Source organism: Epinephelus moara, chromosome 2 (assembly GCF_006386435.1).
Source record: "Epinephelus moara isolate mb chromosome 2, YSFRI_EMoa_1.0, whole genome shotgun sequence".
NCBI classification, from domain to species: domain Eukaryota; kingdom Metazoa; phylum Chordata; class Actinopteri; order Perciformes; family Serranidae; genus Epinephelus; species Epinephelus moara.
The window spans coordinates 43,086,675-43,109,607 of NC_065507.1; the positions used below are offsets into that span (position 1 = coordinate 43,086,675).

The 22,933-nt window shown below is 40.7% G+C and overlaps 1 protein-coding gene across 7 annotated transcripts in view; it reads right to left on the reverse strand.

The window, feature by feature from the left end:
* Positions 1-22,933, reverse strand: part of bcas3 (BCAS3 microtubule associated cell migration factor) — a 939,536-nt gene that overhangs the window by 678,662 nt on the left and 237,941 nt on the right. For all 7 annotated transcript variants that reach the window (XM_050055595.1, XM_050055587.1, XM_050055619.1 and 4 more), the window contains exon 15: positions 2,220-2,556. In XM_050055595.1, coding sequence (XP_049911552.1) covers positions 2,220-2,556 — 337 coding nt within the window. The remainder of the gene's footprint in view (positions 1-2,219; positions 2,557-22,933) is intronic.

Genomic DNA, 22,933 nt, shown 5'->3' on the forward strand with positions numbered 1-22,933 from the left:
GGTAGGAGGGGCTCAGGGCGGAGACGAACGAAACCTAACTCAGATGAGACTCAAAAATCAACCGTTTTCAGGCTTTCTACCTACTGCAGCTTTAACACACATATATGTATATTGTAAATATATACATATATATATATATGTATATATATATATGTATGTGTGTGTGTGTGTGTGTGTGTGTGTGTGTGTGTGTGTTCACAGAAAAATAACCATCTAGTGGATTAACTACCTGACAAATTGTGATACTAATCACGCTCACACAAAAATCCAGTCAATTCAATATTGCCCATAATGGCTTACAACAATGACAGATATAAAAGAGATACAGATGGTACTGAAAGGGCTCCAGTCAAACATGATCCAAAATGCTGTCAACCTGAACAAATCCATTGTCACTGGCAAATTCAGAATGTGCTACCAAATAACAGTCGCCATCGAAAAGAGCAATACTACATGGTACTTTTCCTGCACTTGACAGTTTTCACTTGCAGTTTACACACACTGGTGATTATGAGAGAGCACATGTTTTGAGTGGGCTTTTTCCAGTCAGGTATTAGACTGACTAGACTAGACTAGACTAGAACACAGACCCAAGACAGGACATTAAACTAACTGTTTAACTAGTAACCAAGCTCAAGTGGACTGACATATTTGATGTCATGGTGGGGTACACTTCCCACAGAATATCACTCTGTGATATACTGGTGAATTCTCAGGCATGTGGTTCTCTGAAGTGTTGATCAATTTCTTGACCTTGCTCTGGCTGCAGTTCACCGATCAAAGGTCAGGAATATTCTTGGAAATCCATAACTAATGAGAACTGTGATATTTCACACCAATACTTCTGGGCTCAAGCGGTGTAGCTGACACACAATGTGTGTGTGTTATCAGTGTTTATATATGTCAACTAGGGACACACAGACAGTGTGAGCAGCTTGCACTGCTGTTTGACAAACAGGGTCCCTGGAAAAGAGCTACTGAGATGTAGCTGGCCTGAGGCAAATTCTATTACCTAATGTGTTAAAAATTCTGCCGCTCTACAGAAATTTTTAGCCTCTTCTCTGCTCATTTGGCTTGTTGTTTTGGTTGTACAGCACATTCACTGTATGGCTCAGTTCTTATCAACCTCAGCTTTCTTAAAAACAAAAAAAAACAAACTGGGATTTACATCTAACAGATAAAGAGCAAGACACTTTTCTCAGGAGTTGGTAATCAAAAATGAACTAAAACAAGAGTGAGTATTGAAGTTTCTTTATCAGGTGGCCAGAGACACTGCTCCAAATGAAAGCTGACTCTCTGTGTCTGCTGAGTGTGTCAGAAGTCAAGTGTTTTCTAGCACATTTGTAATGATAACTTTATGAGTCAGGAATTTAGTAACTGAGTATCTGTGAGCTTGTTTTGATCACCAGCTGTGACAAAGTCGTGACAGCTGGTTTTATTTTTATGTTGTGAGTCTCTGTGTGTGTGTGTGTGTGTGTGTGTGTGTGTGTGTGTGTGTGTGTGTGACAACAACAAGATGTGGCCCTGGAGATGGCTACTACTGCTCTATTTACTTGGAATCTACTGTGGACATCTTTAGATCTCCAGCCTAAATAAGGATACAGCATATTCCACTACATTCAAAGATGGCTGACAGTCAGGTTGAAGGCCAGTAATATCGAGGCCCAAAAGCTTACAAATAGCACTAAAAGGCTATCTGACCACTCAAAACTCAATACATGATACAGCGACTACAATACATCAAATGTGGTATAAAAAAAAAAGAATTAAACTATTCTTCTGAGCTCTAATTAGATGGCAAAATAAATATATTAAAATTAAATATAAAAATGTACTGGGGTGTCGGTGGCTTAGTGGTAGAGCAGGCGCCCCATGTACAAGGCTGTTGCGGCCTGGGTTCGAATCCAGCTTGTGGCCCTTTGCTGCTTGTCATCCCCTCTCTCTCTCCCCCGTTCATACCTACCTTCCCTGTGCATTAAAGGCAAAAATGCCCAAAAAAATATCTTTAAAAAAAAAAAAAAAAAAATGTACTGACAAACGCAAAAACTTAGTTTTTTAAGCATTCTATTAATTGTTTACATGTCATATTATGACACTGTTAACTCCGGATAACCTCCCCTGTGCTGCCATGCAGCAAATGCTTGCTGAGATGCCATCCTGGACATGCAAACAGGCAACATCATCAGCATCATCCCTTGTCCTCCCTCCAAGCTCCTCACCGTGCAGTGGAGACCCTGAGGGACTGCTGGACAGGCCAGGAATGGGGCTACAGCGCCCCCCGATGCCACCTCCTCCGCCTAGGATGCAGCCACCCCCTCCTATGCCTCCTGTACCAGCTCCTCCTCCTAACGCAGCCACCCTGTTTAGTTCCTGTTCAATCTCCTCCAGGCCAGCACTCTTCTGGAAGCGAGACATCCGGTTGACCACCCGTGGGGACATGTGCGTGCGAGCACAGGGTGCACCACCATAGGGGTTGACGGGAAATACATGTGTCGTGCCGCGGAGAGTACTGATGGCTACCCAGCGACTGTCCTGACTGAAACACATGTCCTGGACCTGGACAGAGATAGAACAGGTACAGAAGGAGGGGAAAGAGGGTGGGGAAAGTAGGAAGATGAGACAGAGAATGTGCAGAACAAATGAAGGATGAAACTGAAATGAAACTCTGTGGTGCTGCTCCTCTTCTCCATATTTGAAAAACCTCATGAATGTCTTGTGTTGTATTCATCCAAAAGGAAAAAGTTCTTAAACAGTCCTTACATCTTGAAACAAAACTATAAAACATGATGTTTGGAGATTTGCTTGTCTAATGTTATTTCAAAAAGCCCAGCGGTGTCAGAAAAGCATACAAGGTCAGTTAACAGTTAAATCCCAGCATCATGTTGGAAGAGTTAAATACTTAATGAAGGTATCAATGCTGGGCCACCTGTGGCTTAGGAGAGGTCTGATTCTGTGTCTGTACCAATGAGTTAGTCTGAGCATGAAGTTGAAAACTGGGTAGGATCAAGACCTTTGCCAGCTAAACAACAAGTTTTATGACAATCACAGATGCTCATTCATTTATGTCCAAATCTCTACCAAGCCATGCTCTTCTTTGGAAACTCTGTCACTTCCTATCAGTCAACTGCAGAAGCATTTTGGAGACATGCTTTAATGGCTTAATTAAAAAAGTCCACAGAGTTTGTTGATATTTGAACAAACCCTCAGTGATTTATGGCCAAATTTTGACAAAGACCATTGCACTTGTTTGGAACTTGTGGCGCCCCCTATTGACCGATTTCAAAATAATTTAACACACGTGGTTCATTATTAGTATTTAACATACTATACTATTCTGATTTCTAGTCTGATTTGTATTATCCCAAGCCCGTTTTTTGCATTTGTGGTGCCCCCTAGAGGTCAATTTGAATGAAACTCTCAGGATATGTTCCTGGTACCTTTTAAGACATTGCTTGAAAGGTTTGTGATGATTGACCAAAAAGTTGTGGAGTTATGTGCTGAGCCACACCCCTCTGCAGTTCATTGGTCAATGTCTTCAAAAAGCAATGAAATATCAATAACAGTAAAAGCATTGGTGATAAAATTCTGGAAAAAAAATCTCACACCATTCTGCTGATTTCAGGTACATTCTCAAATATTTCGGTGACATTTGGTTCAAAATGAGATGAAATAGAAAATGTTGTCCATACAGTACAAATTACAACAAGATAATGAATATCACTGTGAGCTAACCGTTAAACCGATCTGAACACCAATTGAAACATGTAACATCTAGTATCCAAAGAATATGTGTGTCAACTGTGGTTGCATTTAGATGAAGACTTCTGGAGATATAGATGTTAATTAATTTTGGATATTCTAAAAAATGACGGACTTCTGAACTGACTATAGGTTGCAGTGCAGCAAACTTTTGTCAGCTATGTAGGACACACTGGTGATTGATTATGATTTTTTTCAAGTATGGAATGTGAAATGTCTTGAAATTTAGATTTAATGGAATAAGCCATGCCCCCTTTTAAGCAATAAAAAATTTTGTGCATCAACTGAGACATGTTCAAATGATGCAAACCAAGTTTCATACGAATATCTTAGGATATCTAGGAAACTTTTTGCATATGTAGCACCCCCTATTAGTCGATTTGAATCAAACTTTCAGGGAATGATTCACATACTTCTGTAGACATTTCCCACAAGTTTTGTGATGATTGGCTCAACGGTTAAGGAGTAAAATCCATTAATGTGCTGAGCCATGCCCCCTCTAAATGTCACTGGTCAATATCATCAAAACACAATGACATATCAAAAAGCTTTTGAAGAGCTTCATCCCATGATAATCCACACAAAGTTTGGTACAAATCAGACCTATGCCTCAGGAAGAGATGTCAAAAATGTGTTTTTCAAAACAACAGGCAGACCTTGAGGGTTCTTGAGGTTTTCGTAGAACCCTTTCACCTGAACATGTGTGTTGAATTTCAAGTCAATCTGACTTATGGTGCAAGGGCGTGGCCTTTCAAAACAAAATTTCTTCTAACCTTCATTATGGTGCCCCAATCTGGCCTATTGCCATTATATTTCTTGAGCACCATTTGCACACAACTTCCAATCATTGATGAAAATTTAATGTCTCTACAATGTACCATCGGAATTTGCAAAAACATTTCTGAATAATATTCATATAAAAAATTCAGTGATCGAAACAAAAATCTGAAAATACACATATTGCATCTAGACAGCATGGAGATGTTGGTAATTTATTTGTAACAATGATTGATTTGCTCCATAAGTGAAAAACTGATGTTTAAAATTGCCATTTTTACATTGACTCCAATTGTTCACATTAGAGCAAAATTCAAAATGCTGTCAAAAATTCAGTTTTTGAGATAAAATTCTGAAATTTGCCACACATCATCTACCATGACTCTAGAATTTTGTCATTTTTTTTCATGAACATTGAAGATTTATTTAGCAAGAATTTGCATGTATATGTTTACAGTCAAACATTTTGATGCACTGTAGGCTCAATTTTTGATCAATCAAAAATCTGAGAAACTTAGTTTTTATAGGACAGTCTGAAGATGCTCTGTAACAAGTTTGGTGTCAATTGAGCAAAAATTGTGGGAGGAGATAGGTTTAATAAGTTTTACAGTTTTTGAAAAAAAAACCAGAGTGATGAACTTCATAAATTTTAATAGTACAAAAGTTTCTTCAGTATTGGGGCTACAGTTTGAGTTTTGTTATGAATTTTCAAAGTTTTGAACTTTAGATGCTTGCTGTAGCGCCACCATCAGGACTATTGGCTTGAGTTTACAGCTGAGGATATCTGGCATGAGACTGGACCTTTGTGCAAAGTTTGGTGAGTTTTCACCCATGGGAAGTATGATTTCCTCAGAAGAAGAAAGAAGAAAGAAGAAGAATACCTAGGATTACAATAGTGTCCTGGCAGTTTAGCTGCCCGGACCCTAATAATAAAACAGGACAAAAACAATGGGGTTTTAGCCCTTCGGGCTTGAACCCCTAGTAAAAATAATTATAATAAAAAATGATAATAATAAGAAGAATGCATTTTATTTGTAGGTGCCTTTCAAAGTACTCAAGGACACCTTATAAGACACATTTTAAAACAAGCAGCGATGTATCCATAGATCATAAAGTCAAACAAATTGGTTATGAAGTTAATGAAATAACTAGACAAAAATCATAATAGTAAAAACTAGGTATAAAATCAACATCAGTGCAAATCTCAGTGTGTGCATCACCATTAAATCAGACCGAATACGCCAGCTTAAAAAGGCGTGTTTTCAGACAGGATTTAAAGGTCGAAAGGGAGTCAATATTGTGAATGTCATGGGGGAGAGAGTTCCAAAGGTGAAGGTCAGAACGGCTGAAGGCTCTAGAAGCCATGGTAGTCAAGCAGGCAGATGGTGATGTGAGCTGGATTGCAGAAGAGGATCTAAGAGTACTGGAGGGTGTGTAGATATGAAGGGCTTCAGTCAGATACAGAGGAGGTTAGGTTATGAATGGCCTTAAAGGTGAGAAACAGAGTCTTCCCATTATGATATTTAACAGGAAGCCAGTGAAGCTGCTGAAGAACAGCAGTGATATGATTTATAGAGAGGGTTCTAGTAACGATACAGGCAGCTGAATTCTGGACCAACAAGAGTTTATGAAGACACCTGAGAGGGAGACCAAAGAGGACAGTTGCAATAATCAATATGAGATGTAACCAAAGGGTGAACAAGAGTAGCGGTGCTGTTCAGCGTAAGCAACGGGTGAAGACAATTAATATTGCGTAAATCTAAGTACATAGACCAAGTTACATTCATCTTATCATACATCATATCATCACACATCTTCTTGCATCATTAGCTGCTGCTTCATAATTGTCCATGTTTCCTGATAGTTCTGGTAATCCATTGCTTCTGGTTGTGAAATGAACATCCACAACTCAACAAGACAGCCGCAGGGTCGCTCTTCCTGAACGCAGGCAGCACTGCACTGCACAGTATAGCAGTTTTCCACAGCAAGGCCGGGAGAACCTCATATTTCCGAAGTTACACAAGTCCTTATTCACTGTAAAGCACACCCCTCCTCTTCTTCTCTCACTAGAGTTTTCTGCTCTGTTAGAATGGCAAATAGAAAAGGAGCCACCTGTCTGAATGGCACTGTCCTGGATTTAGCAAAGTCTCCAGTCCAGTTTATTTTCAACATCTGTACAATGACTAGCTGCATGATAGTTCAGCTGTTATCCATTCTTCTCCATCTTCCTCAAAGTTTACTGATGTTTACATTTGAAAACCTCACCCTGGCTAAGTAGCAGCTGGCTAGCTAGAAGTTGCAAAATAGACAAAAGAGCCAAAGTTAAGCACAAATTTAGTGGAGCTGACAGAGAGGCAGCTGGAAGCGTTCACGCCTCATGATGTCATTATTGAGTGCCTCAAAGAACAATGTAGAGACCAAGATAACAGACTCTTAACCTGAAGGGAAGGACGGACTTTGGAGTTGTCAGTGGTCAGAGAGACACTATGCAGTTTAGCCAAACCAGATTTAGTACCTACAAGGGGAATCTCAGTTTTATTGCTGTTAAGTTTGAGAAAGTTGCATGTTAACCAAGATTTAATTTTTCAATAAGCAGTCATAAAGAGAAGTGGGTGTAAGAGTGGAAGTAGGCTTGATGGATGGGTAGAGCTGGGTGTCATCTGCGTAGCAATGGAATTGGAAGCTGAATTTCCAAGAAAACATGGCCAAGAGATAGAAGGAAATGAATAGAAGGGGGCCCAAGACAGAGCCCTGAGGAACACCACTAGTAACTGGAAAAGAGTGTGAGATCGGATCTAAACCAGGCAAGAGTGATGCCCATGATTCCAGTGGAATCTAATACCTCAAGGAGGATGTTATGTGAGATGGTAGGCTGTACTTAGATTGAGAAGGATGAGTATAGTTCAAAGCCCAGATTTAGCTGCCATCAACAGATCATTACTGATTTTCACTAAATCCCCGTTTCCACCAAACACTTTCGGTATGGTACCTTGGGAACCAAAAGTACCCCTCAGACATGGTACATAGACCCTAGCATTTCCTCTGCAAACAGTAACCTTAAATGTGGGCGGGGTTATTGCCACTCACTGCTCCATCGAGCACTCACTGTATAACGGAAAAAAGTGTACCGGACTGAACTGAACCGTACCGTACTGCTCAGTGGAAACTGGGCTTAAGGCTGTCTCCACACTGTGAAAGGAGAAAAAACAGACTGAAACTGTTCAAACACATTGTTGTCTCTCAGGCGTAGAGAGCTCAGTGTGGACCTGAGCTGCAACTGTTCTTCAAGTATTTTAGAGATAAATGGTGAATTTGAAACCATTCAGGTTGTTAGGATTTGCACCAGGTTTCTTGAGTATTGAGGTTGTTGTTGCAGCAGTTTTGAGAGATGAGGGAACAAGACCAGAGGTAAGGGAGGAATGTATGATCTCAGTTATGAAGGAGGAAATGGAAGGAAGACAGCCTTTAACTAGTGAGTGGGAAGGGGGTCTAACAGGCACATACATGATTTGGATTTACAAATCAGATATTTCAGCAACATTTAGAAGTTAAAAATATTCTTCTTCTATACCTGATCCAGGTCTGCTTTCCGCAGCTCCACCCAACTTAATTTACATAAGTAAAATGAACTGGATGGATATTTTGTAAATAGGCAAAATATGTTCTTTATGGTATTCTTCACCACTGAGCACAGAAAAATATGCACACTGGGAATAAACTGCGTTAAACTCCAGTCTGCCACAAAATTGCCACACAGATAAACAAACCTGTCTGACAGTGCTTGACCAAAGTCAAGCAGGGTGAGAGGATTACACAATAACTTCTGACAAAGGTGACAATGTGAGATGAGCTTGTTTGCTGGTAAAATAAATGGCTAAGAAAAAAGTAAAGAGTTGAGGGTATCCTTTGTCCTTCTCTAACAGTGACTGAATCTTAGACACTTGCGAGTTGGGATCTCCCAGAGCATGTCAGACATACAGGAAACCACTCAGATAGGTTGCAAGAGACAAAACAAGCAAAGGAGAGTAGAAGAGAGAAGATGAAAAAAAGACAAAGGAGTGAGATGAAAGACTGATGAGGCAACAGCGTGCTGAAACAGCTTCTATCATTCCATATACTGTAAATAATAGAGGCCGGAGAAAGTGGATGGTACTGGAGAAAAATAAAAGGAAAAGGTCCAGGAGAAAGTTACGATGAGGAATGTCTAACTCTTTAGCCAGTAACCAAGTCGGCTAATCAAAGAGACAGCTCTGTACCTGCAGGCCTCTCTAATCTTTTGCCAGGTCAGACTTGGTAATTCTACCCAGCAATGACAGATAATAGGGCATCCTCTGCATACCAGATAGTTACTTTACTCCACAAAGATGAGTGAAAGAGAAGGCCTGACCTCTGCTTGGGCTGGTTAGGGATGACTTGGACATGAAAAAAGGCTACTTTGTGTGTACTGTAATTGTTCATAATAGACCTGTCACAGCTCCAACTGTAAATGGGTGCCTGGACTTTACTGTCAAATCCCTTTTATGAAGCAGGGGATTACCTGAAGGGTTGTGATTGTATAGCCACAGTGTGACAACCATGAAGATACCAAACAGTTTTCAAATGTTGTCTTAAAAAGGTGGAATGTAACTGCATTCAGTCACATGTTGGTGTTGGCGTCGCAGTTGCACATTCCAGAGAGGCTGGAAAGCTCTCCATCCTGTCCTGGTGCACAATGTAGTTCATGACATTCTTGCTGCAGCCAGCAGCTCCATAACTTGGTTGCTTGCTTGCTGACAGAAAGTTCCCCACCCTTTGGAGGCCAATTTTTTGCCCAAGGGCGCTTGGCATGGCAGTTGTAGCTATTGCAAATTCACATTTGTTTTTTAAATCAGTGAAACTGAGTAGGTACTTCTGTGTACCTGAGAAGAACTCAGAAGGAATGATAAGCATGTGACAAAGGGATAAGACTGAAGAGAGAGGGCAGGCATACACCTGATTAGCATAAGAAAAGGGATATAAAGATAAAAAATAAAATAATGGATATACTCATTTTGACTGATTAAACGTGTTTTAGAGTTTATCAAGGGACGCACTGATTTGACACGCAGCACTGAGATCAGTGCCAATACTGACCTTATTTAGTGGTTCGGCCATGAAATGATCGATCCATGTTTAAGGTACTCTGTGGAATTTATTGTAAACAAATAAAGGTTACGCTTACATTAGTGTTACTAACCAGAATGTAATGCAGTATTTACAATTCAGTCCCATGATCTCTTGTGTGTATTATCTCTTAAAACGTGCTTGTGTGTGTGTGTGTGTGTGTGTGTGTGTGTGTGTGTGTGTGTGTGTGTGTGTGTGTGTCTCTGTCTCTATCTCTGTCTGCTGGCAGCTAATCTGCAAAAGTGCAGATGGTGCAGCTAAACTACTGAACCAATCAGCCTCATACTTTATGTGCAGCATTCATGATTGTATGCTCAAGGACTGGTTGCAATGACTTAAAATTTCTGAAATAGCTGTTTTATTGACAGTTTGATGCCTTCACCGACAACTGATTCCTCACTCCTAACTGGTCAATAAGGGCCGTTTTAGAGAAATCGACTCGGCTAAAAACAATAAGCCTTACTGTCTGTTGCAGGCCACATATTGGCCTTCGTCGTGGGTAAAAAACTGATATCCATAGAACAGTTTGGTCTCATTTTGAACCGGGGCATCTGCTGATTCATTCCATACCCAATATGTTATGATCCACTTAAGTCCAATAAATCCACTTAAGACACGATACAACATGAATTAATCTTCATGCCCTGTTATCTTCAATACCATCTTGACTTCAGGGGGGACAATTTGGATTTGAAAGGCCACCACCCTTGCACTGTATGTCAGAATGACTTGAAACTTTTAACACATTGTCAGTTGAAGAATTTCTACAAAAGCCTAAAGACCCCAAAAGGTCCGTCCACTAGATTGTCCGCCATATTGTATTTTGTGAAAAACACCATTTGTACGAAACTTGGTTTGCATCATCTTGGGTCATGTCTCAGTTGATGCACAAAATTGGAAAATTATTGCTTAAAGGGGGCATGGCTTATTACGTTAAATATAAATTTCTGGACATTTCACAGTCCATAATTCAACAAATCATAATAAATCACCAGTGTGTCCTACACAGCTGAAATTGAATGGTGACAAAACTTTGTCGCGCTGCAACCCATAGTCAATTCAGAGGTCCGTCACTCTATATTTTTAAGATTATACAAAATCAATTAACATCTATATCTCCAAAAGTCTTCATCTACATGCAACCACCATTGCCACAAAAATTCTTTGGATACCAGATGTCACTTGTTTCAAATAGTGTTCAGATGGGTTTAACGGTCAGCTCACAGTGATATTTATTACCTTGTTGTAATTTGTACTGTATGCACAACATTTTCTTTTTCATGTAATTTTCAACCAAATGTCACCAAAATATTTGATCATATACCTGAAATCTGCAGAATGATGTGTGATTATTTTCAGAAATTTATCACCAACACTTTTAGTATTATTGATATCTGACTGCTTTTTGAGGATATTCACCAATGAACTTTAAAGTGGGCGTGGCTCTGCAAATGACTCCACAACATTTGGGCCAATCATCAAAAACTTTGCAAGCAATTTAGAGTTACCAGGAACATATCCTGAAAGTTTAATTCAAATTGACCCCTAGGGGGCACCACTAATACAGAAAATGAGAGTGCAGTAACACAAATCAGACTAAAAATCTGACATTGATTGTCCTATCATTACAAAACTTGCAGGGTATGTTGAATGATAATTATGAAACACGTGTATTATTTTCAAATCGGTCAATGGGGGGGGCACAAGTTCCAAGTGCAATGTCCTTCCACAAAATTCAGCCATAAATCAATGAAGGTTTTTTCAAACATCACTAAACTTGGTGGCCTTTTTTAATTAAGCCATTAAAGCATGTCCCCAAAATGTTCCTGCAGTTGACCGATAGATAGTGACAGTGCTGCCGAAGAAGAACGTAGCTTCGTAAAGATTTGGACATAAATGAATCAGTATCTGTCTGATTGTCATAAAACCTGTTGTTTATATTCAATGCAGGTGTCCTGTACTCTCAAAGGTCTTTTTTCTACCCAGCTTTAAAGTATTAAATGTCCATGCTGACTTGAACTCCGGAATTGTCGCTTGCAGCTATATTTTTTCCTTAATGTTTCTGCCTCTTCCATGAGTAAATAAGCAGTTAAATGGTTTCCTTTTTTTGTCTATTTCAATTGTGTGTCTTGTTGTTATTTGCTATGTTGTTGTGCTGTAGCCTACAGACAAAGTTATACTGTTTAAAGTCCAGTGTTAAATGACATGGACTAAAAATTTGTGGCTATGTTTTAGTAATTAAAAATACATTCATCCTCATAATTATATCATATGTTATCTATATTTCACATACAGTGCCTGTAGCAGGAAAACTCTATCTACTCTGTGCAACGTGCCGCAGCTCCATCAAAAATAGAGGAAGAGGGACATCTGGGATTATTCTGAAATGTGCTGTGCAGCGTGTGCTGAAACTACGAGAACCGTCTAGAGTGGTCACGATCAGCCTGGGTGACCACTTGGTCACCTGGTGGGGATCTGCATTCTTCTGAGTACATTTTTCTCGTTCTTTCCTGTCTTTGTTTGCACAGGGTTGTATATCTTTGCACAGTACCACCCCCTGTGGGTCAGCGGAATAGAGGGAGACCACTGGCAGGACTTTGTTATCGTGACACCTCACAAAACCGGGACTCACTCACAGTAAAACAACTCCATAGCGCTACTAGAGGTCAAAAACTCCTGAGTAAAAGCTTAAAAACAGTGTCATGTTAATATCACAGTCACACCCCTTTGAGAGCCTACAAGGTTTGGACACCCAGTCGAAATGAACTAAACTGCTGACTGTGAAAGTGTTGTCATTGTTAATGTGATCAATCTGCTGATGGAAGGTTGAGACAGACCCCAGTCATCACTGCTGACTTTCCAGTTTTCCAAATATCTTAGTATTGTGATAATTTTATTTCTGGCATTAGGTGTGGAGATGTGTGCATTCCTATTGACATCAACCACACATCCCTGCACTCTTTACTTTAAGGGGAAATTCTAAAGGCCAAAACACACCGGCCGCGTACGACGCGCGTCAAAATAGCCACCCCCATTATTGTCTATTTACAAACCCACACCGGCGGTGGCTCGACGTGCCGCGCCGCGGCACTTTACGCTATTGTCCTATTTTTCCAGCGTCGCCGTCCTTGAAAAAGCGCTATTTTGTACTTCCCAGCCTAGCAGACTGGAGTGTGCAATAAAAATCCGGTTGACGCCCCGCAGCACGACGCTTTTTGTGGGTGTTGGAGGCGACAATTTTTCCTGGAATTTTGTCACTAGGCGCAACTCTTTGTGAACACAGCTCCAGATGTCCAACTACCTCTGACCTCTTAGCATGGAACCATAGCTTACTTATTTTATTGGCGTACTAGTGATGTTGCTTGCAGTATTTTGAAAGATGAGCTGGGGAAACCAACAGGATGCACTTCTACATTTAATGATCTGCCCTTTCATCCTGCTGTTCTGCTGAAGTGTTTGTCATACACATTTTCACATGTAAAAAGCTGGTTAGACACCCAGTTACCCATATGTGACCAAGCTATAGCAGATATTTGGGCCAGGAAAGGCTAAATGGATTTCCATACCCAAATTGCAGAAAGCAGGTTCCAAACTTACAAAGTACTGAATAAATCAGGTTTCTGCAAAAAACAACAACAGTAGCCTGGTTACTTAGGTGCATATAAACACACAGACAGGATCAGCCTTCAAAACTCATATCACTGCAATCACAGCTGACCATGCAGGGCTGCAAAGTCTAGCAGTAATGGTGTGCCACCCTTGTAACCTCAGTGACTAGCGCTCTACAATTTTCCCCAATGGCTCCACTCTCATCTACACTCTGGTCCTCCTCAAGTCCCTTACAGCTGTTATCAGCTGCAGGTCTGTTTACCTGGCTTTGGGTCACTGACAGCCACCCGCATGCTTGGCCGCTAGAGACAGATAAGGCGTCTCTCCACCCACCTTACTGAAGACCTTATCACTTTTCACTGTGTGTGTGTGTGTGTTTGTGTGTGTGTGCATGCGTGCGTGCGTGCGTGCGTGACAGTGTGTGTTGATAACCCCTGGCCCAAGCACTAGGCTACGGCCGGCTTTCAGTGTTTACAGCAAGCTGGATCAAAGCAGACTCCACGGGCAGCCGGTCAGCGGACCTGCGGTTTGGTCATACATTAACTATAGGCAGGCTGTGACAATGTGTGTGTGTGTGATAGTGCATTTTCCCAGTCAATAATCCTGAACCGAACAAGGCCTTAAGTGGTTTTGTTGAGTAAGCACTTCTAACTTGCACTTCAAAGTCACTGAGTGTCATGGCTGAGATCATCTGGGAGAATTTAAAAAAAAAAAAAAAAAGCACAAAATATCTTAACTTGGAAGGTTATAGCTGCATTTATTATGTAGTTATATTTTTAATATATGATTTCTATTATCAAATTAATTTCCATTTCCCTGCTCATTTCAATAGGTCCGCTCTTATATAAAATTCAGATGTATTTTGTATCCATGTGGGCACCAGTTCTCTCTCTAGAGGTTTTGACAGTTAGCACTAGGACAGGTACCTGCTGTTGTTCTAAAAGCTAGTTTGGCCCGTTCACCATCATCAAGAGTGTTGCTGTGTTGGTTCATGCTGGCTCAGAGCACAGAGCCTCCATTTTTACTGTGTTCACATCAATTGATTCCAACTTATGGGTTGAACTTTTCTGCAAACCAAGGTAGCCGTTAGCTGCCTTCCCCTTTTAGCAATAGGGTTGCAACGGTATGACATTTTCATGGTACAATAACAGTCTTAGAATATATGCAATTTCAAGATATCAAGATATTACAGAATTTATATTATTATCAGTCAATGTGACCCCTAACAGAATGAAAACAGAAGAGTTATTTTTGGTTGAACAAACATTTTATGACTATAATTGAAACTTGAAACCATTTTGTCAATTGAAGTTTGAGCAAAAATTCTCCCCTTTGAAAATAACAAAAATAAAGGCGAGATTTAACGTCCATTTGCCTTTTTATCTTTCTTTATTTATTTTTTAATCGGTATCTTAGATAAGTAAATGTACACAGTATGATAATGGGCAACTTTTATATCACGGTATACTTTAAAACCAGTTTATCGCTGCAACCCTAGTTAACACGACCATTAGCACAGCTATTAAAGCTGATTATTCGCCAGTTGCAAACTACTCCAGAAAACACTCCAGTGCATGAGTATCGCAAATGCAAAGCACAATTTGCTTGAGTATTTTGTATAACAGTTTTAAATTATAATAAAATCAATGTTTTTATTTATTTATTGCTGAGGCAAATTAGAAATACCTAGAAATAAATAGGTCTGTGAACTCTATTAATAGTTTCAAAATATAATAAAAAACACTTGACAAATTAACATTACAATAATGTTAACTCTATTAAAATCCGGTGTCTGTAGGCAGCCCAGGCTCCACAAATAGCAACAAAAACATTTGGGTCCAGGCTGTACCAACTAGCCAGTGCAAGACCAGCGAGAGCAAGCACACACACATGAACGCAGTGCCCATGTCTCACGGTCTCGCGCAAGTGCGCACATGTGAACACGGTGCCCAGAGAGGCAGTTAGAGCTACAGGCTACAATGAGGCTAAAAACAGAGTTCAAATGACATTTTTCCAAACAACTAGCTCCGTTGTGTTTGATAACATTGTTGAACGTAAACAGAAGTGACGCCACATGGCATCAGGAGCAGTTTGTTCTATCCACCACCCGAACTGACACTCTACCAAACTTTGCTGCTCTTTTTACAACCACCATGTCAGCTGATGCCTCCATAACAGCATAACAATAAACACAGCTGATTGTGGTATTCTGAACATACAATACTGTATCCCAACATGAAATGCCACCTTATGTTTAAAAAAAAACTTAATCTCATTATTAATGTAAGTACTATTGAGTTAGATGGCATTGTATTATCTGGCAACCAGCAGAGCACATATTTACAGTATTTAACAACATCTAAAACAGAGCCAGCATCTTCTTTTTTCAAAGATGTTCTCCCCAAACACAATCCAGAAGTAGCATGTAAAAAAAGAAGCTCTCCTTTTATTATACTTGCAAGACAGAGGAAATGGATGAGGCAAGAGGAAAAGACTGGAACATGTAATGATTTGTTCTTAAATTTGGGGGGGAATGGTGGTTAAATGTTTTTTCTAACTTTTCATGGCTGATTTCTCCCACAAATTGCCTCTGTTTAAAGTGTGTGTGTGTGTGTGTCTGTGTGTGTTTTGGAAGAAAATAATCCCTAAAAAGAACACTGAGAAAAGGATCTTTGGATCTTCTACAACTGACAGCAAATAAGACGTCTATCGGGGATAAAACCCTCTTTCAGTAAACATGTTTGCTTTATGTCAACTTCTAGACACCTGATCCTATTCGGTGTCAGGCAAACATGGGCATGGACACACACTACTTCACCTATCAGTGTGTGAGTTTGCTGTGCAGGGGAGGAAGAAGTAGATCGCCAGTCAGGCTAAAACACACCGGCGCGCAGAAAAACAGCTGCCCCTATTATTTTCAACGTACAACCCCACACTGGCAGCAACTCGTGGATACACCGCCCTGTGACAGTTCACACCACTGTCCTACTCCTAGCCTTGCTGCTCCAGAAATAAATACATTTTGTCTCCACTTGCCCTCTGCCTGTACCAACCAGTTCCTGTAGCAGCTCTTCTGTGCTCCTGTGGCAGCTCGAATTCTCTCCTCACCATTGATGTATAAAGAAAACTCTGTTGCCTTCTCTTACGTGGCTTGAAGAATGACTGAGGAGAGACTCATTGTTGAAGTCAAGAAACATCCCAAACTATACAACCTAGAGCTGTGATCGGGCCCAAAAAAATCAGGCCCGACCCTACGTGTAGAAGCTCAACCCGAGCCCTACCTATGGCAGCAGTTTTGGGCCTGAGCCTGACCAAATTGGAACTGTAAAAATATATATTTTATATATGGGGAGGTGGGTGCGGTTATTAGTAACCCTGGATCCAGACGTGTTAGACCAATATCTAATCTTCCCTTTCTTTCAAAAATCCTCGAAGAAGTAGTCACAGACCAGCTGTGTGACTTTCTCAAAAATAATAATTTATTTGAGGAATTTCAGCCAGGATTTAGAGTGCATCATAGCACTGAGACGGCACAAGTAATTACAAATGATCTTCTAACTGCCCCAGACAAAGGACTCGTCTCTGTACTTGTTTTATTAGATCTTAGTGCCATATTTGACACAACTGACCATCAAAGTCTGCTACAGAGACTGGAACATTTAATTGGCCTTAAAGGTTCTGCACTAAGCTGGTTTAAATCTTATTTATCTGATCGATTTCAGTTCATTCATGTTCATGACGAATCATCTTTGCATACCAAAGTTTGTTTCGGAGTTCCACAAGGTTCTGTGCTCGGACCAATTCTAATCACTTTATATATGCTTTCCTTAGGTAACATCATTAGAAATCACTCTGTAAATTTCCATTGTCATGCGCATGATACACAATTGTATTTATTGATAAAGCCAGAAGAAATGGATCAATTAACTAAACTTCAAAAATGTCGGATGAGCTCTAATTTCCTGATGTTAAATTAAGACAAAACTGAAGTTATTGTTCTTGGCCCCCAACAACTCAGAAACTCTTTATCTGATTATATAGTTTCTCTGGATGGCATTGCTCTGGCATCTAGCAGGACCGTAAGAAACCTCAGAGTAATATCTGATCAAGATTTGTCTTTTAACTCCCATTTAAAACAAACCTCACGGACTGCATTTTTTTCATCTGCATAACATTGCAAAAATTAGGCCTATCCTGTCCCAAAAAGATGCAGAAAAGTTGGTCCACGCTTTTGTTACCTCTAGGCTGGATTACTGTAATTCCGTTTTATGAGGTAGCTCTAATAAGTCTCTGAAAACTCTCCAGCTAATCCAGAATTCAGCAGCACAGGTACTGACAGGAACCAAGAAACAAGAACACATTTCTCCTGTTTTCGCTTTTCTGCACTGGTTCCCTGTAAAATCCAGAATTGAATTTAAAATCCTTCTCCTACAGTAACTTACAAAGCTCTAAATGACCAGGCTCCGTCACATCTTAGAGAGCTCATAGTGCTCTATTATCCCACCAGAACACTGCGCTCTGAGAATGCAGGGTTACACGTGGTTCCTAAAGTCTCCAAAAGTAGAACAGGAGCCAGAGCCTTCAGCTATCAAGCACCTCTTTTGTGGAATCATCTTCCCGTTTCAGTCCGGAAGGCAGACACTGTCTCCACATTTAAAATTAGACTTAAGACTTTCCTTTTTGATAAAGCTTATAGTTAGGGCTGGCTCAGGCTTGTTTTGGACCAGCCCCTAGTTAGGCTGACATAGGCCTAGTCTGCCGGGGACCTATAATACACCGAACACCTTCCCTCCTCTCTCTCTCCTTTGCTAACATTCATGTCCTGTTACTGCATCTCGCTAACTGGGCTCTACTGCATATCAACTTGGTTATTCTCCAGAGCCTTTGTGCTCCACTGTCTGGCAGGCTACCTCGTATCGCAGCTATGCCTGGATCGTGTGACGTGGTTGTGCTGCTGCCGTGGTCCTGCCTGAAGCCTCCTACTGCTGCTGTTGCTGTCCTAGAAGAGGGATCCCTCCTCAGTTGCTCTTCCTGAGGTTTCTACCATTTGTTTTCCCCGTTAAAGTGTTGGTTTTTTTTTTCGGGGAAGTTTTTCCTTATCCACTGTGAGGGTCCAAAGGACAGAGGGATGTCGTATGCTGTAAAGCCCTCTGAGGCAAATTGTGATTTGTGATATTGGGCTTTATAAATAAAATTGATTGATTGATTGATTGATTGATTGATTGATTGACTGATTGATAGTCAGATGCAGGGGAGAGGTGTGGGGGGATGGCTCATGAGAATAGTGCCAGGTGAGTTGATTGACAAAGCTGCTGCTGCTTGCACTGGCACTATGCAGTTTCGAGGTTCGGGTAGGTACCCCGACACAAAAAAGACTACAAAATGTGGCTGCTTTACGGCATACGTCATATCCCCCTCCTCGTCATATCCCTCTCCTCGTCATATCCCCGTCCTCTCTGTAGAGTAGCGTAGCCGAACCGAGGCGAACAAAGTTAGACATGGTTGTCATGGCTGAAGTGACAAAGAAAAGGAAGAAGGTGAAGGTGTTGTCTGAGGAGACAAAGAAAAAAAAACAGGAGAGTGATAAAACAAGAGCTCGAACAAGGATTTATATTGGCCCGGCTTTCACACGCTGGCGAGAGCTGAAAGAGGAGGAGGGATGCCCGACCGATGGTGACCTGGCGCTGTTACCCTCTACTTAGGAGACTCACTGTCTGCAGGTCGGCTGCCTCAGGTACATTTTAAGATAAAGTGTTAGCCTACATACAGACAGCTTTCATTTTAGTTTGTCTTTAACAGTTTTCTGTTAGCAACGCGAGCGTGATGTGCTTGTGTTGACCGTGATCATAAATCATAATAGTGGTGAATAAGAGACTGCAGACAGAGCAGATTGAAATATGGCTTTCTACATGCTGATCACATGTATTGATAAAGTATTGGCTTGGCTGGCAGAGGTTTTATCGCACTTACTTACAGTAACAAGCGTAGTTGTCATCAACTAGAGTGATCTTGAAGTTATATTCCCTTCATCTGCACCGCGGCCTCTCTGCTGTTGTCTGACTTCACTCTGTTGTGTGTGTGTGTGTGTGTGTGTGTGTGTGTGTGTGTGTGTGTGTGTGCGGCACGCACGCTGTGAGGAGGAGGTCAGCCCTGACATGCAGAGAGCAACTCATTTCTGAGTTTAGAAAATGAATAAATAAATAAAGCAATTGCCCTAAACATGTATGTATAAAAATGCTATAAGGCTACTTTACGTGTTCTGAAGATATGATGATCACGCATTACACGGCCAGCTTCAGGAAGTTCACCGGTATCGTTGGCTTGTCAACAAATGCACGTGCAGGAAGATTTTTGCAACAGTTGTAACACACAATACTGTTTTTGTCTGTAGGGGGACCCCATGAGGTAAAAAGCACAATCCTACATTGTGTTGATTTAATGCAGTAGTGTGATAGCCCTCAGATGACTGACCAAGGAGAAGGACACTGCCTGAGTTTTCGGTTTAAGACTGAATGGACTGGGAAACATGCTGGAAGAGCTAGGCAACCATAGGCACATGTTGTTGACTAATTTTGTTGTTGTTGTGTGCTGGGCCGCAGTAAATAAAGGTATTGCATTAAGACGGAGTGCTAAATCTGTGCATCTCTGCTGGGGAACTCACAGGGTTAGCAAGACGGGTACAAAATATAACTAAAAACATTTATCACAAGTTAAGGACTGATGTCTTTCCTTGCACCACTTCTCCTTTTTGTCCTCCTTCTGTTATTTTAATAGTCTGTCATCTCGTGCATGACAGATTTTGCAGTGCGGGCTCCGCCCCTTGGTGCATCTAGTGTGCATGACGGTCCATGGCGATGCAGTGCTGATCACCACACATGTCTCCCACTGCTGGGGAGGCAGAAGCAAACAAGGCCAACTTTGTTGGTTGTTGCCCCTCTTTTTCTCTGATTGTTCCGTCAGTCATTAGTCCATTAAAATTCCAACCATTTACACACCAGAACTGCCAGCTTCATTTAAAAAAATAATAATAATAAAAAAAAAAAACACACAGATCAACTGTCCAGAACCCAACCCAATTCAAGCCCAAATGAATAATGACATATTACAGCCTGGCCTGGGTCACGACCATTTGGGCTCGGGCAGAGAATCAGAACTCTAATATGACCCACAATCCCGTTATCACAAAGATAATAGCAAAAAAGATATTGCCTGGCAAGCCACAGCTCTGCATCCTGTTGGTGCTAGAGGCAGCACTTGCTGCGCAACATATGAAACACAGAGGCGCAGCTGTGCCAGCGTGTTATAACATTATATTTAATTTTTTTACAATATGAATGCTGTTTTTCTGTTTCATAAGATTGTACTTCAATGTGGAAGTCTGACTGGATGCAGTAACTGAGCTGACAACATATTGGCCCTCATTTATGAAATAAATGTACAACACAAAACTGGGCGTATGGTCAGTGCCACACAAAGCTCGCTTTATCAATATGGACGTAAGCAGGGCTACAATCAAATCTCGTGTCAGGTCTCAACTCCTGTACACAAGTTTGAGTCAGCATGGATTTGTGATGCAGCAGTAAATCTGGCTGAGTTGGAGAATTGTTACTGAACCATATTCTGACTGACATCTATCTATTTGCAGCCACATACTAGTCACTTAAAAATGTATAGTCACCATAAGGACATGCACTCTCTATCATAGTTGGCAGCTGCCTGGCTCTCTGGGACTGGCTCCAGACTGACTAAAGAATAGTCTCGCTCACCAGACCTTTCTCAAGAAAAGAAAGGTCTGGCTGGGCCGACTCTCACTTTAAGATTGGAGGAAAAAACGCCCCAGCTGCTTGTATCTCTTTCAACCAATCACAATCGTTCTAGGCGGTGCCACAGCAACGGTGCGCTTGCAAAAATATTGCCGGGGGGAAACAGGTTTTGGTGTAACACGCCCACAAAAATATCGTCTACAGGACGCGAACCATGGCAGAAAAATGGCTACATCCCCGCAAGATCAAACACCGCAAAAGTTAGTAAAGGACGTGTTGGTAGGGCGGGACTTCAGCGGGTGGCTTGTTCCGCCCAATGAGAGGCTGATCTATGCGGCGAACTTCCGCCCACTCAGACTAACTGAAGAATGAACACTGCTTGTGCTCAGCTCTATCTGAAACTTTTCTTTTTATCCAAACACTGACAACCAAAGCATGTTTATATCATTTAGCATTTTAACATCATTAAAAAGAAATAAATAAACCCTGCCACAGTGTAATTCTTTAAATGCTAATAGCCCAGGTGATTAGCTTTTTACCGGTGTCCAGCTCGGATACATGTCTTTGTCTCCTCTGCCACCTATGCCCAAAATGGAAGCAGACCTGATATGCATGGCCACGGGCTTGTCAGTCTGGGTCAATTACAAGCTTTTATATGAATATCATAACAATATCAATATTATATAATATAGACTGTATTATTTCTATATGTAGGCCATTGGTTGGTAAATATCATGGATGTATAATAGGGATGCAAATTATCGATTATTTCATTAATCGATAGTTGTTTCATCTTATCGATCGATGATCGATTAATTGATAAGCGGCGATTTTCATAAGAAGCTGAATTTCCGTCCGAATCAAAAGGCTCTATCTACATAAAAAGCTAAAAAGTTACCTACATAAAAAGGTAACACAGTGTGTGCAGATGAACAGTGTTTAGCTTCACCCCCGTGCCGTTCCCAGCACAGACACACAGCTGGTTGAATATCAGCAAAGTTTCCCTGCTTCCCTTCACTGGTACCTGTACAGCAGGGTCGGTCTTTTTTCACTGTTATAATCATTAAAACAAAATTGTGGAGTTGTTGTAGTTTAAAATACTACTAGTGGGGCGGCATAGCTAAACTATCTATTTTGTGATGAAAGCACCAAATTTGGTACACTCATTGCTGAATATATGTTGAATGAATCTGGATATTGGGGCATCGCGAAAACGCACCCTAGTTGCCATAGCAACCATTTATTCAATACAATTAATCAAAAATATTTAAATGATTCATTGCAATATTTTAAAAATGTAAATATGTATTAAATTAAGAAAAATACAGTTAGACACACTCACAGTTCACATTAAATTAAAAACAAGCGCAAATTTGCAATAGCTGTAACCTCATACATGCATGTATCCACACAACATGCATACACACAACCTCAAGAAAAGCAAAATTTTCATTTTGAAATGCTTAGTATAGCACCACCTATGAATGAATCCTGGTCATTTTTTCTGGTATAGTTACTCATGGTCTCTACTTGCAGTATGCAAATTTCGAACATTTTTGGTCAAGTACTTTTTGAATTCAAGAAAAGCTTTGTAGACCGACCGACCGACCAACCAACCAACCAAAAATGGCTGCCAGTGGTTACTGGCATGGAATGGTTTGGCTACCCTATAGGTGCTGTCTCATGTTTTTAGTGCCACAAATATAATTTAGAGGCATATTTAAAGTGGAAAAAGCTTTATAAAAATGTAATAGAACAGAACAAGAGCTTTTAAAAACGTTTTATTAGCTTCTCATTCACAGTTTACGGCCTCCTGTTTGGCCTGTCTTCCTGTGCTGTTCCTTAAAAAGCAAAAAATGAAAATATTTTAATCATTTGCCAGC